We start from the raw sequence: 18,334 nt of genomic DNA, 5'->3' as shown, positions 1-18,334 counted from the left end.
TCTTTTACCTGACGAATAACGAAACTACAAGTCCCATAGTGCATTGCAAAATGGACGCGGCCTGTGTGAAACTCCGCGCTTGCGTAGCACTCACGGGATGGAAGGACAATCCCGACCGCTTTTATATAGGATTCCCCACCCCACCCCCCATTTCTGGGCACTATAATAAAGTTTTTAAATATAACGAATTTTTAAAGAATTGAAATGATGGTAAGCAAATGTAAACATCTAATGAACAGTTACCTCAAGCTAGTTTGAAATTCACAAATTTTCACTAAATCCATCTTACCTCCTATCTAGAATTAGTTCCATATAAAAATTGAACTGATTTTAATTAATTTTAAAGTGATTGTGTATTGTTAATGGTACTCAATTTAAGAAAAAATTAAGTAAAAATTAAGTAGCTTTGTCATGCATATAAGATATAAATGTTAGTTTTGGAAGCTAGTTAGTAAAATTTGTACATGATAATGATCTCGGTTGATAATCAATTAGAAGTGTTAGAAACCTGGCTTTTTGCTTTTTTTTTTTTGGTTGCCCTTTTATGGACACATTTTCTTAAATATTTTGAGCTTTCTCTCCTCATCTAATTCTTATCCAGAAATAAAAGTCATTTTATGTGGTAGATTGTTTTGTGCCATTTTTTCTCAGAAATTACACTTTACATGCTTTTTAAATATTTGTGTATTTTCAAAGATTTGAAATAGGAATTATTTGTAAAATAATTCAGTATTTTAGTAATAGTTCATTGGTCTTATCTTGCAAAACATAACATCTTAGTTTGTTAGAGATGTTAGATTATTAATATATAGTACATAGCAATCTAATGAAGACAACTATTGCATATGGTGTTGTATGATTTGTTAGTCTGTTTTCACTCCCCTCATCTCTTAATACTCTGACTCCCCTTTTTTGGTTACGTATAATTAGATTTGTTAAAATGAAGCTTTACAGATGGTGAAGTTGTAGGGGATATGGGAATATTGAAGGAGAAATCTAAGCAAACTGAGTAAGTAGCCTGATGGAGGTAAACTACCACTGAGTGCAGCATGTGGTAATGAAACCCCAAATCACTGTGTGAAGTTAATTAATTTTTGAAATGTTTGCATTAGTGGAAGTAATCCTGGTTTGTTAACCCTACTGCTGTCAGATGTCATTAAATAATAAGTCTTCACAATTTATGCTCTGGCTTAAATAGATAAGAATGAAATTTAGATGTTAATCTCTCTTCTTCATACTTTATTATGTGTGTTTGTTTATACCTCTCTTCTGTCTCTCTCTCTCTCTGTCTGTTTATATATACAGTACATATGTATGTATGTGTGTTTAATATGAATATTCAGATAAATTCAAGGATAATTAATAAAATGAACTACTGTGGGTAACAGCTCTGATAGTTATTTGTCACTCAAAGAGAATGTTTGAAGAATTGCAACATCATGTATTTTTAGATTGTTTTGCTACAAAATAATATTTTATTAAATAAATGAAAAATATATTTCATCACTATTTGTTAAATAGAACTCCATTGCCTGATTCTTTCTTGGTGAGTATCTGCATATAGTTTTAAATATTTTACAATCTAAAGTTTATCATTATAATTTCAGAAGATGTTTTGCCATATGCAATTTCAGCTTATTGATTGACTTAACAGTTTTCTTTGTTACTGCATGCTAAAAATCCACTGGAGTAATTCTCACAAAAAATGTGATATTTATCTTAAGCTGCTTAAGCTGAAACTTGTAACAAATCATAACACCATTCTAAAATACTATTTTTGTTGCAGTCTTACCTATTACTATAATTTATTTACATTTTGAATTGAGCCTGTGAGGTGTTTTTTTTTTTTTTGATGAATCCTATAAACTTGTGTGGTCTTCTGAAACCTATTGTTCAATCAAAGATAAAAATTTAACATATTCAAAACTTCTTTCAGCTTCCTTTTACTTGAACATAACACTTTTATAACACTAGGAAAATCTCCAACACGTTTGTAGCTTTTGCATTTTTAACGCTTTTTCTCATTAGATGATTGGAAGTAGACATCATGGTAAGATGGTGGACTATAATGATATTTAATTCATTTTCACATTGTCTGAACAGCCACTGAAGATCAGAAAACATAACACTCACTCTGACATGCTATTATGAAGACTGAAATGTAATACACTGAGTATTGTGAACGAATTTAGGTTTTCTTATAATTGCTTATTATTTTGGAAGTGTTCAGGGAGTTAAATTGACTGTAATGATGCTTTGGGCAGGGTGTCACAGTGGTGCAGTGGTTAGAAGTAGTACCTCTCGGCTCCAGGAACCCACAATAAAACCTACATTAAAATTCCATTCACTGTAAGAAAGCTGTTTCCTTTAAAGTATAACTAGTATTACAATTTTCAGGAAACTAAGAAAAGGACTGCTGGGCTATTCTTAGATGAACAGATAATGAAATTTCATAAACGTGAAAAAGTAAATACTTCAATAATCATAAGTTAAAGCATTTGAATATACAGTTAAATGTAAGTGTAAACAAATACAGTGCATTAAAGAATATTTTATTTTTTACATATGTGTTGGATTCAGTTTTATATTTTCTTTCAGTATTTGCTTTTTCCACATTTTCTCTTGATAGTTTCATAGATTCTAAATTTTCTTACATTAGTGTTTGCTTGGTCCTCATTTCTTTCTTAAATTAATGTGTGGTGAATATTCTACTTCACTGAAATATGTAGTACCACCCTAAGATACTATTATTCATTCCTTGAACTTCATAGTTGGCTTTCACAAAGGTAAATGTAATATTATTTTTTGGAAATTTGTTACATTGGAATATTTCTTTATATGTATTTTTAATAAGTGGTTTTATTTGTGCTTTGTTGATCTGAATACAGTATATGTACCCTGGAGAAAATAAAAGTGCAGCTTTATTTATAATTTTATTATTACTTTTTTCCTATATGCTCACATCTGCATCACCTTCATACATTCTGTATTTATATAAAGAGATAAGTGTTTAAGAACTTGTGCCAAAGGAAAGGTAGTTCAGTCAGTAATTATAGTATATCAAGCTGATTCTAAAACAAAGCTGACCAGTCAAGGAGTATGTCTGTGGAATAAAGTTTGAGAAGCCTTGTTTAATGTAAAGGTAATGGACCTAGTCATTGTGTTTTCCATTCAGAGTACTTTAACAGCACAATATGGCACAATCTAAGCAAGCCTTTGATAAAGGCAGGAGGAGTGTTGCATGTTCTTATTAGTTTGGTGCTACAATAAAACCACAACAAAACATGCTGGAATTGGCCAGTTCACTTTAAAATTAACAGTGTACAAAAATTTTCACTGTAATAATATCTAGGTTAAGGCATTTCTCAAAATTATCCCACCCGGCATCAAGGATGCATTTTGGGGTTTGGTGGCAACTCGGTGAAAAGTCAACCTGGCGAAAAGACAACTCGGCAACATCCTTTACCAGTTAGTTAATAGGTTCAAAGAGATTTTTTAATTATATTTAAATGATAACGTGATTTTAAAATGTTGATAATAAATTCATACAATTGACGTATAAACTTTATTCTGGAGATGGAACAAACTGTATCTTACCTTATCTTCCTTTATATAAATTGTATTAATTGTAATCGTATGATAACGTTATTTAGAATACAAAAGGTGACCAGCGAGTACGGCTTAAGAAATATCTTTACTCTCATAAAGCAGGCGATTCTGTGGATTTTCTGGCACCCTATGTTGTCATTTAAATATCATTAAAAAATTTCTTTGAACCTAACTATTACTTAACTGGTAAAGGATGTCGCCGAGTTGTCTTTTCGCCCAGTTGTCCCTGAACGGCATTGGGGAGTATGTCAGTGGTAACTCCAGAATTACAGCACAACAAATGATCTCTAGACCGTCATTTGCTGCATCTCATTTTAAAGTTTAGCCCTTAACAATTCTGTTATACTGTATGTGTGGTCAATGGAACTGATTTTTGCATTAAGTTTTTAAACCAACTACATGTGGAGCTAGACAATTTCCTATTATTGATGGAATTATAAATTCAGAGTTATATTGTAAAACTGGAGTTGGAAGAAGCTGCTGAGGAAAAGGTGGCCTTTTTTGTCCATGTTTTGGTGGGTTATTTTTCATGATAAAAAAGGAATCAAAACGTTGACAGTCAATAGTACAAATATAGTGTAAAAGAGTGAGTCTCAACACTTTCAAAAAGGTTTGGGGCAGCCACCCGTATATTGTTCCTAGCTGCAAAGGATTATCTTGGGTACAGCAATGTTGCTTACTCGAGTTCCACACTGAACTGTTTGAGTTAACCAAGATGGATGCTTTTCTGTCTTGTAACCCGGAAGTGATGTCAGTCTGGGTACCGGGACAAGAAGTGACATCAGTCTGGGTACGGGGACAGGAAGTGACGTCCATCTAGGTGCCAGGACAGGAAGTGACGTCTGGTCAGGTAGGTTTTCCCGTATTTGATCTGCAGAAAAAACAGACAAAGGTTTAGAGCATCCCACCACCCCCTGGCCTGGCGGTTAATTACCTTCACTTGGTCCCTTCAGCTCGCTCCTAGTCGCATGTGTGTGACAAGGCCCCCCAGTCAGCCCAGACCCATTGGGTCGAGCGAACCTGCTCGTGAGGTTGTGGCACCGGGAAAGGGCATCAGCATTGGTCTGCAGCAGACCTCGACGATAAACGACTGAAAACTTATAAGGCTGTTGGTCCAAAAACCACCTTGTGACTCGTGGATTCGAGTCCCGGTGTAACGCCATCCACTGTAATGGAGCATGGTCAGTCACCAGGGTGAATTCCCGACCCAGGAGGTAGTACCTCAGCTGCATAATCGCCCATTTAATCGCCAAAGCCTCCCGCTCCACTGCTGCATACCTGGTCTCTCGGCCCAACAGTTTCTGACTCAGGTACATCACGGGGTGTTCCACTCCATCGACACTTTGGCTCAGCACGGCACCAAGACCTGTGTCCGAAGCATCCGTCTGGAGAATGAAAGGCAATGTAAAATCAGGTGCCTTCAAAATAGGAGCTGACGTAAGGGCCTGCTTAAGGTCACTAAATGCAGCGTCAGTATTATCATCCCAAAGCACGTGGTTAGGTTTCCCCTTCTTTGTCAGGTTTGTCAAGGACGTTGCTCTCTCGGAAAACCGGGGTACAAATCGGCGATAGTAACCCGCTAAGCCGAGAAATGCTTGTACCTGCTGCTTGGCTATCGGACGGGGCCAATTCATTATGGCATCTATTTTAGGGCATTGTGGTTTGACCGTACCCCGGCCCACTAGGTAACCTAAATATTTGGCTTCAAATAATCCAAAATAGCATTTCTTTGGATTACTATGAAGTCCGGCATTCGCTAGTGTCCGTAATACATCATCAACCTGCAGTAGACGTTCCTTCCATGTGCTGGAATAGATGACAACGTCATCCAAGTAGGCAGTACTGTACAAATTATGGGCGCCCCATGTAATCCGAATGGAAGTACACGATACTGCCAATGTTCGCTAGGAGTGCTAAACGCAGTCTTTTCCTTTGCGGAGTCCGTTAAGGGAACCTGCCAGTCTCCCTTTGTCATATCAAGAGTAGTCAAAAGTTTGGCATGTCCTAGCCACTCGAGGAGGTCATCCACTCGTGGCATTGGATAGGCGTCGAATTGGGAGACTTGGTTAAGCCGACGGAAGTCATTGTAAAACCTCCAACTTCTGTCCGGCTTTTTGACCAACACGATTGGACTGGACCAGGGACTAAAACTTTCTTCTATCACACCTAGATCCAGCATTCGTTTGATCTCCAACTCCACTTCTGCCTTTTTTGCTTCAGGAATCCGATATGGGCATTCTCTGACTATAACCCCTGGTTTCGTCACTATGTTATGTGCAATCAGGGAGGTTTGTCCAGGAATTTCGCTCACTACCTCTGGGACAGACAGGATAACTGCTTCGAGCTCCTGTCGTTGTTGGTGAGTCAAATTCTCACCGAAGTTAAGGTGTAATTTATGAGCGAAGAGTGAGCAGGGCTGTCCGGAGGAGGGATCGGGATCCCTTTCCTTCCACGGTTTCAGCAAATTGACATGATAAATCCGCTCTTTAGGTCAACGATTAGGTTGGATAATTAAAAAATCGACCAGACCGTTCCTTTTCCTTAACTTCATATGGGCCTTGCCAATGAGCCAATAATTTGGAGTGTGAGGTAGGAACCAATACCATGACACGATCCCCAGGGTGGAACTCCCGAAGCGATGTGCCACGGTTGTAACAATGAGCCTGGGCTGCTTGCTCCTTCTCCATGTGAGAATGAGGGGATCAGACTCGACCTCAAGGGGCGTGGATTCAGACCGGGCCGGCGCAGTGCTTGGAGATGACGTATCGCTCTGTGATGGTCCGGCCATTTCCACGTCATTCTGTAAGGCCGCATTCTGCTCCCCTACCGGCTGTGTACACGGCGTGGAGGTAGCTTTGGACACAGAATCATCATCCATAACAAGACTTAGTGTTTTTGTAGGGATAGCGATTGTTTTGCCGCAGTTTTTATCAGACCAATCTCTACCTAGTATCAAGTGGAATGGAGGATTATCGTGCACCGCCACTACTGTTTTTTTAACCACTCCGTTTTGGCAAATGTAGCAGCGGGCGGACTCGTATGATTGGATGTCCCCATGAATACAGGTTAGACGGGTCTTTATTTTTAACTTTTGTCGCGGCAAAACCAAATGGCGAGCAACAATGGTAACATTACTGCCAGAGTCAAATAAAGATGGTACTTTAAAGCCATTGACTAACGTTTCTCCCGTATGAGAAAAGGCCAAAGGATTAGCAGGAGCACTCTGCCCCTCGTTCTGTGTCTCTCCACAGACCCTCGTGTCACCCCGCGAAGCCCTCCGCTGTGCATCAGAACTTTCCAAAGCATGCTCCGCAGTGTAAGAAAAAGACCCTAATTTAGTGGCACAAGTCCATCTGGGTTCACAGGGATTCCGTTCTGGTTCTCCCAAGAAGGTTTCCTCCCTCATGGTGTTAGTGATCCCCAGGAGGGTGATCATATTATTATATGATTGTCCCCAGGTCAGCTGGGCGAGTTTAGTGGGTAGGCCATTTATTATAATTGCACAGGGCACCTTTTCTACAATATTTTGGGCATTTTTATTACAGTGGAACCTCTAGATACGAGTTTAATTCGTTCCAGCACTGAGCTTGTATAGCGAATTTCTTGTATCTAGAACAAAACTTCCCCATTGAAAATAATGGAAATCCAGTTAATCCGTTCCGCACCCCCAAAAATATCAACATAAAAATTAATTTTCCTAACAAATAACACTGATAAATAAGTGTGGATACACTTTGACTGCTGAGCGTCATGTGATCATAACTGAGCTGATGGTTCTTCTCTCTCGTGCGCGTCTCCCTCTTCTTATCTCTCTTGCTCGCTCGCTCGCGTGCCCCCCTCTCTCTCTTCTTATCTCTCTTGCTCGCTCGCGCGCCCCCTCTCTCTCTCTCTCTCTCTCTCTCTCTCTCTCTCTCTCTCTCCTTATCTCTTGCTCGCTCGCTCGCCTTTCTCTCTCTCCTCTTGAGGGTAGAGAAAAGCCAAGCAAAATGACACCTTTTATTGGCTAACTAAAAAGATTACAATATGCAAGCTTTCGAGGCAACTCAGGCCCCTTCTTCAGGCAAGATGTACTCAAAGCTTGCATATTGTAATCTTTTTAGTTAGCCAATAAAATGTGTCATTTTCAACTTTCTCTACATTCATAATGGCTAACACGGTACAACATCCTAGTACTCCTCTTGAGGGCAATCGTCTCCTATTCTCCGTCTGCATGTCCGCAATAGTTTTGGATACGCTTATATGGCGAACTGCTACAGCAAAACAATGAAATCACAAGCGCACAAACACGTAGATCCTCACGCTACGGGAGAACAAGGAACACTAAATCAGCTGACGGGCTGGCAGCATCAGCTTGGGTGAATCCCCGAGTCGAGGCGGATTGGGAAACGCGTCACGCATAACCACAGCCTGCCTCGTGGCTCATTACATGAGCCAATGCTCGTATTTAGATCCAAATTTTTCGCTCATACTTTCCTCTTATCTTGAATTTCTCGTATACAGAGGTGATCGTATCTAGAGGTTCCATTGTATATGGCTGTAACCAACACCAAACTTTTGCCCATAGATTCATGGCCTGTTCTTGGAGAGATTCCTCTAGGTTGTACTCCCAGTTCATTTATATCCCTCACCTGCCGACCTAGGGCACCCCCACCTTTTCCACAGACATTTTTCTGTATGGGTTTCTTTGGGTTGATCCCCATCCTTGGAAGCCTGTAATAGGTCTCCACTGTGTTCCTTTCAGAACCTGGCCGTTGTCTGTAGGTCTTCTGCCTACGCTCCCATGTTCCTTTTAAGGAGAACTGGGTCGGAACATACTCCAGATACTCCCGACACACACTGTCAGACCCCAGCTTGGCAACACAAGAACGGTACTCTCCTACCTGATGGGTCTTTGGTGGTCCATTACGATGATGTTTTGAGACATTTTGTTGGTTCGGCTTCCTATTCCACCAGAAGGCCATCCTCTAAACTACGCCACTGTAAAAGAACGAGTCTCCACACTTTCAAAAAGGTTTGGGGCAGCCACCCTTATATTGTTCCTAGCTGCAAAGGATTATCTTGGGTACAGCGATGTTGCTTACTCGAGTTCCACACTGAACTGTTTGAGTTAGCCAAGATGGAGGCTTTTATGTCTTGTAACCAGAAAGTGATGTCCGTCTGGGTGCCGGGACAGGAAGTGACGTCCGTCTGGGTGCCGGGACAGGAAGTGACGTCAGGTCAGGTAGGTTTTCCCGTATTTGATCTGCAGAAATAACAGACAAAGGTTTAGAGCACCCTGCCACCCCCCTGGCCTGGCGGGTAATTACCTTCACTTGGTCCCTTCAGCTCGCTCCTAGTCGCAAGTGTGACAATAGATTATAAAACATACCCAAACCTGCTTCATACCAGAGTAGTGTACATTAATGCTTCATCCATGCTAGTTGGACAATTTGGAGAACACAATACTAACCACATTCTCTAGGCTGCAACTAAATGCTGCCCATTAACCTTAGTGAATACAGTAATCCCTCCTCGATCACGGGGGTTGCGTTCCAGAACCCCCCACGATAGATGAAAATCCGCGAAGTAGAAACCATATGTTTGTATGGTTATTTTTATATATTTTAAGCCCTTATAAACTCTCCCACACTGTTAACATTATTAGAGCCCTCTAGGCATGAAATAACACCCTTTAATCAAAGGTTTAAACTGTGCTCCATGACAAGACAGAGATGACAGTTCTTTCTCACAATTAAAAGAATGCAAACATATCTTCCTCTTCAAAGAATGCGTGTCAGTAGCAGAGAATGTCAGAGAGAGAGAGAGGGGAGAGAAAAGCAAACAATCAAAAAATCAATACGTGCTTTTGGGCTTTTAAGTATGCCGAAGCGCCGCGATAAAGCTGCATTTTGTAGAGGAGCGTCTGTATCCTCTAGGCAAACAGCCTCTGTGCTCACACCCCCTCCATCAGGCGCAGAGAATGTCAGAGAGAGACAGAGTAAAGCAAACAATCAAGCACCGCGTGGGAAGCATATCGTATTGAATTTTCCAACATTACTAATTCTCAAACTTCCTGTATAGTTAGAAGGCTGAAATTTGGCAGGCTCATTCCTTACAGCTTACTTACAAAAGTTAAGCAGGTTTCATTTCGAAATTTTATGCGTAATGGTCATAACGGTCAACAACGTCCGCCATGTTGAACTTTCTTATTTATGGCCCCATCTTCACGAAATTTGGTAGGCGGCTTCCCTACACTAACTGAATCCTACTTACGTACATATATACGTCCATAGCCTGGAGCTCGGTCACCGTGTGAGGCGGCATTGGGTCCCCATCCCAACGCCTCCCACTTTGTTGGCTGCCTGCCTATATAAGGCCGTCCGTCGCTCCAGTCTCTACATTCCCTTCCTTGCTTCGCCACGGGATTCACGTCTCCCTACTGATAACTACAACCTTTTTGTTTAATCCACGGCTTCTCTGCAGTTTTATTGTTTGTTTATTACAATCGAGATGATCACTATCGATCTAAGAACTATCATTTACCGAGTGGTTTCCATGCCCGGAGATACCACCTATCCTTTTCCATTCTCTGTTACATATTGCACGGCCATATCAGGCTCACTCTTGATATCCGGAGGAACATTGTGTCTTATGTATTGAATGACTGGGACAGGTTCAAGGTGTGGACTGATGATGGTACAGGAGATAATTATACTACACAGGAGCACTATAAGAGTGAAATGCTTAAGCCCTTCACCTATGGTTCTGCATGTGAGTTGATGGCTGCCGCTGAATTGTTTGGTTGTCGCTTTCAAATGTACCGAAATGGCCAAATATTTTACACCTTTGTACAACCACCAATGCCTCTTAAACATCTTAGATTCACAGGTGACGATTTCAGTAGTGGACACTTTGATGTTTATGAATGTTTAAACTCTCAAAAGCTGGATGTGATTTTTATCGCTGAAACCGGTTGTGTGCTTACAACGCTTGACAGATGCCGAATGTCACTTCAATACAAAAAATCCTGCAAATACTGTCATAATTGAAACAAACCATGAAACTCAAACCGATTATGACAGTAGCAATCCAAGCTGTGAGATTTGAGACAAGATTACTGTTCACATGGCCAACTGTAAGTTGCATGCTCAAGAGTAAGCTCAGCGCACAGCTTGGTCATGCTACAACCGGAGGGCTGAACTGACAACATGGTATACAAAGAGATCCTTAACAAATAATTATTGGCATATTTTCCCTCAGTTTAAAAAGGTTAAATTTTCTTCTTAATAAAAATTTTAATGCAGTACTTTGCTGCTGCGAAGCGCGGGTATTTTGCTAGTCAGACAATAAATCTGAATATTCTGAAGCTTTTTTGTAAGAAAGTGAATAAGTTAATTGTAAAGTAAATTGATCAGTTGTTTTAGGAAGCATTCTGTTTCTGTCATAGCTGCTAAAAGTTACACTACTGTGTGCTGAATTTAAAGTACTTAGTCTATCATTCTGTTTTATATCCTAGTTTTTACTTTATTAAGTTACAGTTTTAGTTTGTCTGTTGCATCAGTTATACTGCATTTGGTATAGGATGTTTTAGGTATTGATATGCCATCTGATGGAGTAAAAAATGCAATGCATTACAAAATGCATTCCTACAGATGATACATTGAATGTGCCCAAAAGAGTGCAAGTGCTAGACTGACAGATGTCAGTGTTTTGCCTATTACAAGGTTCCAAAGTGGCTCAGCTACATCACAGCATAGACCAGATCTGTCTGTTTTTCTAATTTCAACTGAAATCTCTAAATTATTTACTGACAATGTAGATTATGAGCAATTGCCTGGGCATTTTAAAATTGACTGGGTGTCATTGTCCACAAATATCATAATGCTGTTACTAAAAACCAGGATTGTAATCCGTAAAAAAGAATTACCAGAAGTCATTAACAAAAGGATGAGTTGATTATCAGAGCAAGTATGCTAACACTGTGAGCTGAATTGAGATTGGTAATGCTGTGAATTGTTACCCAAGACGCTGGACACTAAGAACACAAGACTAAGGTTGTTCAAGGTTCAATATGTAATCCAAGACATGAGCACTGAGCTGAGTTTTGAAATGGCGTGTAATGTGTCCTGGTAGACAGCTTTAGCAGCAGTGCATCACATCCTAGCAAACTGTAAACACACCAGTGCCCTGCTTTGAAGTTATTCTTCCTCAGTTGTTGTCAGGATAATTGACTAGAGTCTTGTTGTTTTTGTTTTTTTTTTTAATAAAATATGAAGGCTATTTTCTGCTAAGCCTTTCTTTGATTGTTTTTTTTTTCTAGCACGTTTACACCGGAACAAACTCATTTGTTTTGACTTCATTAATGAAGCTAAGAGGAATGGTGAATGGATTAAATGAATGAACCGAGTCCTCAGTATTGCAAAAGCAGTTTAAAATAATTTGGATCAATCGATACACTAATTACATAAATAAAATACCAAACAATTCCAAAAAAGGGGTGGGGGGGAATATGTTGCAAAGGTAAAAATATGTAAATAAAATTATAGTAATGTAAGAAAGAAAAAAGAAAGTTGAGCCTTTAAAAATCCATAGTAGACTTTTTTATTGTAATCATTAAAGTGCTTAAATGTGGGACAAGTCCATGCTTAATTTGACTTTAAATCTTTAATAATGGCTTAGTGCCACCAACCCTTCCAGAGAAATTGAGACTGTTTGGTTATTAGGAATTAATCCACATCAGAAATAGCTCATGTCTGACTTAATGGCAGTTTTTCCTAGTTTCTTAACAAAAGCATAGTTTGGCATTTACTCCACTACTTCTCCAATGTATTCCTACTGTATACTAGATGTATTTACCGACAAAGAGAATTTTAGTTATTGTCTATTTTTGTTTGGTAAATACAACAATGTGATTGTGCCCTGTTGTTAATGTAATTTTTTATTTTCAATCAAAATCCTTCCCTTGATTTTCATGATCTACAGTAAGTTTAAATTTAACCTCTTTGTCCAAATAAATGAAATTTGTCATGGTGAAAGAACTATGCCTTGCTAAAAATACACTTTTTGAATATATCTGCTAATTAATATTTCCAAGAAATAAAAGGTCGATTTTATGAACCACATGCTTATTATTTTTATATAATGTTATGCTGTCCCAAGGATATTATAATGAGCTTAATTGCATATTTATTCAGGTCAGGTCAGGTTGGTAGAGCATGCACTGCTGCAGCACGTTGCTGAACCCAGCGCATGATGAAACAGCTCAGAATCTTGGTTGGAAGTCCCACAGGCAGATGAGTGGTCCTGTCCCACCATCCAGAAATAACTATCTGTCAGCCACAGCCAGGTGTTATATGTGCGTCCTCTTGGCTAGGTCCAGGTGCTTAGGTCCTGTACAATGAGGATCCTGTGAGCCGAATCACCCTTGGGGAATCGAACTGCATAGCCATAGTGGTGTAACTGACGCTCCCTCATAATGCAGGTAATTTGCCTCATTCGGGACACCATGAGCAACTACTCACTTGACACAAATTTAAACCAGCAGAACCCAAGGATTCTCTGAAAGGACAAGGTACAGAAGGAGTCCAGTCTTCAGGTCACTGGATAGCATTCATGTCTCACAACCATATATCAAAAAAGGAAGCACCAGGACTCTAAAGACTTGGACCTTTGTCCTTTTACATAGATATTGGGAGTGCCACACACCCCTTTCCAGTGACCTCATGACTCCCTGTGCTCTCCCAATCCATCTACTGATTTCATAGCAAGAGTCACCAGAGATATGAATGTCGCTGCCAAGGTAAGTAAACCTCTCGACAAGGTCGACGCTCCTTCCACAGACAGACACACTGCTGATGACTGTTTCCAAGAAGTCATTAAAGCTAAATAAAAGTCTTTATTTTTATCCTGGACACTTGCAAGCCTAGACTTTCGGACTCCTCACTCAGTCTCTTGACAGCCCCGATTAGAGTCTCCATTGACTCTGCGAACATCACAGCATCATCAACAAGATCAGTAAAGCTTTTTTCACCAACATATGCCTCACAGCTGCTGGACCCCACGACCCTGCCCAACACCCAGTCTATGCAAGCATTGAACAGAGTAGGAGGAGTAACACACTCCTGAAAACTCCAGAATCAACTGGGAAAAATGCAGAGGTTCTGCCTCCACTCTGCACAGCAGTCACAGTATCAGTATACAGGCCAGCCATGATATCTTGCAGAATGTAAGGGATTCTGCAGAGTCTCAGGATTTCCCACAGGTCAGCTCGATCATCCGAGTCAAACACTTTATGAAAATCGACAAAGGCTACAAAGAAACTCTGTCGATATTTGTGTTTGCGCTCCATGAGAACCCTCAGCAACAGTATGCAGTCAAAGGTAGACTTCTTAGGAGTAAAACCAGACTGCTCCAGTTGCTGCTAGGTGAGCAAGTGATCACGGATGCTATTGAGGATGACCCGAAGTTACTGCTCTTTACCATTCTTTCCTCTGCATGTCCTGGAGTACAAAAGAAACAGCATACAGCAACATGTGGGGACTGGCAGGAACACTCAATAAAACTGAATAAAAAGAAAATCAAGTGACGGTGAGATACGAAGAAGGCAGCTTCGCCAGCATTTGTTTGTCAGAACGCGGGGGGGGGTATTGGGGGTCGTTAGTATGCATCGTGGTACACTGCAGAGCTATAGCGCGTCTTTAGTGAAAACAGCCGTGTCAGATGGGGTTGTATGGATTGATTCTGAACGCGACTGGGAGAATGAAAACTTAAAAAAAAACAACAAAAAAAAAAAGGTAACCTTTACAAGGATCATAAATTGCAACGGCTGTTACAGACTGAAATCAAATGTATGCTTTTATTCTAACATTGTAAGACTAAGAGCAGTTTACTTCTCAAAACGGAATGGCGCAGGATCGAACTCGTGGCCTTTTGATTCCCAAGCGGGAACTGATTCTATTGAACCATGGAGGAAGTTACAATAAATGGCTGTCAATGTCGCATATTAAGGCGGCTTTTTGTTTCTGCAGTTATATTTTTGAATAAAAGTGCAATTGTTGTGTTATTCTTGTGAAAATGTTTCTTTGCTATTTGGACTTCAGGCTTCATACATTATATAGTTTATGCCTACATTTTGTCATCTACTACTAGAATATAAAAACGTTTCTGTTTTAACAATGTGTTTACACAGATTACTGTAGAAACGGAACAGACATGAAATGCATGTGTTCCAAATAACGATCTATTATTTCCACTCTAAAACTCCACTTCACTCCCAGATACTCAATCAAGGCATGAGCTGGGAGAAGTTCGTGCACGTTCTAAATTGGTGGGGGGATGGAATAGCCGGCTGCTCTTAGCTTCTCTTTATCAGCACATTTAGAAGACAAAGGGCGCTGGCGGAGAGGTGTGAAGGGATTTAAGAAGCGATTTAAGGTGGGACGGAATTACAAGTTTTTTCGTAGGCTCTGGTAATTCTAGTGTTAAAAGCACCTATTTATTTTTGATTTTTTCTTTCTCTCTTTCTCTCTCTCTCTCTGATCCTGATGCGCACTCATTTGAAGAGGAAGATATCTTTGCATTATTTTAATTGTGAGACAAAACTGTCATCTCTGTCTTGTCATGGAGCACAGTTTAACCTTTTGAAAAAGAGACAAATGTTTGTTTGCAGTGTTTTAAAGTCCCTATCTCTACAACCTCCTGTGTTTCTGTGCAAATCTGTGACCCAAGCGTGACAATATAAAAATAACAATATAAACGTATGGTTTTTACTTTGCCGATTTTCACCTTTCGCCGGGGGTTCTGGAATGCAACCCCTGCGATCGAGAAGGGATTGCTGTACTACAAAAGTTTTTCAATTAGTTTTTCATTTTAGATGGGAGCTTCTGGTCTGTCCTTTTGTGTTTGTTGCTGGTAACTTTTTTTTTCTCTTCATTCACTCTGCACCATTTTTGTTTAAGCAATTCTTACCTGCCTTCTGGCTGATCACTCAAAGTACTTAGCCTTTAATGGTTATTTGGTGCCAAGTTTCTGCATAGTAAACTATTATGCTGTATAAATTTATTTTTCTCTCATTGATTTGTTTGCAATAAATATTTTCTGTAGTTTACACAGGTATAAAGAAGGAATATTTTTGAATCACGTCAACATGTTCATAACTGTCCCTTTTTCATACTTGTAGTTTATATAATGCAAATCACAGTTTTAATTGTAACTTTTAATTAGCTAAACTTCTTTTTTGAAAAGCAATGCTGCCAGTTTCACTGCATGAAATAGTAAAGTACTATATCTGAAGCTAATTGTACATTTTTCTTTTTTGCTACAAGAGTGCATATCAGATGTTAAGCTTTTTTTTTGTCAGGACACTTAATCACTAAGATTTTTTCAATCTCATTTTTTGAAATGGACATGGACCATGTTGTAGTAAAAGAGCAAATGAATTAGCTTTTGACCCAAATTCAGTCATGCTGTTAAATATGCATTTCATGTTGTGATCAGGACTGCTGTGTAGTCAATACACAAAACATTCAATTCCAACTCTGACTGTGACTCCTCTATTTGTAATTAGACCAATATGTTTACTGTATTGATTACATACAAGATACAAGGCATTTTATCACTGCCAAAGTGTCTCATCAGGCTACTTTTTAGCACTCTAACTTGTTAAACTTTGGGTTTAAAGGCTGTAGCAGTTTTATTGTGGTTTACAATTTTGCAATGTAAATTCTATCTTGATCATAGTTCTTTTTGTGTGACAAGTTATACGGTATGTAAACAAAATACATTAGTGTGCTTTCTCTCCCAACAGTGCATTTTGCCAGTCTTCAATAAAGAACAGAATGGTTCTTACCACTTGATTTTCATTGTCTATTTGCCCATATGCTCTACCTTTTGATAATGACATTTTTATATTAGTTTATATTGTATATGATAAAGTACACTAAGTCTAAAGTATATAGATTTCTTTCTAGTCTAGCTTGTAATTACAGTGACAGCGGCTATTTAAGTACGGGTGTAAAATATTTCCTTTAGTCATGTGGATTAGGTGAGTTCAGAAGATCATTTTGGAATTGTTTGACCAGCTGTACCATTTTAAAGTATTATTTATTAACTGAGCCGTAGTTTACTTTTCTCTTCCCTTCCTATTCTGTACCTCAATTTCTCTTGAGAGAATAGTATTTACCATGAAAATGAAATACAGAATATAAATGTCTTTGACTATCTGGAGATTTGTATCATCATTAATTAATTTGTTTTATTAATATTGATTATTTTTATTGTAGAATCGTAAATTATATGCAAACTAGGACTAATTCACATTCACTAATTCATTTACATTTTCTCCATTTATAGCACCTAAACATCAGAACGCTGACTGATGATATGGTAAGTACTTTTTCCATTTTATTTATCTTGATTTTTATTTGCTGGTTCCTTTTATTTAACTGTTGGTTGGACCTATGTTTTGAAAATGTTTGAATATAAGTTCTGTTCCTGGCCAGAATGTTTTATTGCATTATTTGCTAGCTTTATATTGGTTATATGTTCCTGTTTGTTCCTTATGGTGACCTGATCTTCTACACAGGATTGGTGTCTTTCTTGTAATTGATAATGTTGGGGCTTGCTTCTGTTGTTCGGTTCAGAAACTCGTTGACCAGTTTAAGAACAACAGAAATTTGTGTGAAGTGCAGTGCTTCACTGAAAAAATATAATGGCTATGAAAGTATCATTTAGAAGTGTGTTAAAATTATAATGACTATTTCCTTTGATATACTGCTATGTATTTTTTATGAATTTAGAGGTAATCACAATACTTTTTAAATTTGTATAAGTTCAATTGATAAAATAACATTTTTTGTAAGGTATTTTCTTTACCATCAAATGAGGCAGTACTGTTCTGGAGCTGTAAATTGACAGTGGAATATGTATATTTTGCTTTCTTTTACTTTTATTTTTTATATACTAATCATATTTTCATGTCTCTCTGTGCCTCTTTTGTCCTCTTTAAATGAAATCTGTATACTCTGAAAGCATTCTTTATTGTTATGTGCTTTTTACACTTGATTTAAAATCCAGTTTATAGATTTAACACCAATGTCATGTTAATAACCAGAATTTTCTGAATTTTTAATTTCTGCAGAGTGGCTTGTTCAAGTCTCAAATATATGTGGTATTGCAGTGTACAATTACGCTGGAAATGTATGTGTATTATTGATTAGAAATACAAATAAATAGAGGCATTTTTAACTGCAGAGTAAAAATAACTTCATTATATGAGGCCTGGTGCCATTTCAAAACTGAGGCATTAAAAGTTGTAAACTTAATTAGGGTGATGTCTTGTTCAGTAACATGACAAATTTGTGGTTGATCATTTTTGCAGGTATGTAAGAGGAAAGGCAACCTTGCAAAAGCATTTAAAAAATAAAGTAAAGCATTTTAAATAACAAAATGGCTTATTTTTCTTTCTTATACCTTACAACATAATCCTTATTGTGTTTTCTACTAATTTATGTTTATTCACTTTGTTGTGGTTCATTTTTTATCTTACTACATGTTAGGACTTTTTAAGCTCTAATGTTAGGCATACACAGTGAGATTTTGGCATGATATTAAGCCCAATTTGGAATTGCTGATAGATTTTTCCAAGCAAATTTCACCTTCATCAGTCATTGTATGAGTGGATTTGTGAAAATCTGTTGCTTTTTGAATTTGTGCTGTCTTATAATCGGAAAATGTCAGAAATTTCTTT

At 38.5% G+C, this 18,334-nt stretch overlaps 1 protein-coding gene across 2 annotated transcripts in view; it reads left to right on the top strand.

The window, feature by feature from the left end:
* LOC120523740 (protein diaphanous homolog 3-like) overlaps positions 1 to 18,334 on the top strand; it is a 933,584-nt gene that overhangs the window by 79,992 nt on the left and 835,258 nt on the right. For both annotated transcript variants that reach the window (XM_039745314.1, XM_039745313.1), the window contains exon 2: positions 16,939 to 16,971. In XM_039745314.1, coding sequence (XP_039601248.1) covers positions 16,939 to 16,971 — 33 coding nt within the window. The remainder of the gene's footprint in view (positions 1 to 16,938; positions 16,972 to 18,334) is intronic.

This window comes from Polypterus senegalus, chromosome 2 (genome assembly GCF_016835505.1).
Source record: "Polypterus senegalus isolate Bchr_013 chromosome 2, ASM1683550v1, whole genome shotgun sequence".
Lineage (NCBI taxonomy): Eukaryota > Metazoa > Chordata > Cladistia > Polypteriformes > Polypteridae > Polypterus > Polypterus senegalus.
This window is presented reverse-complemented; position numbering and strand designations above follow the sequence as displayed.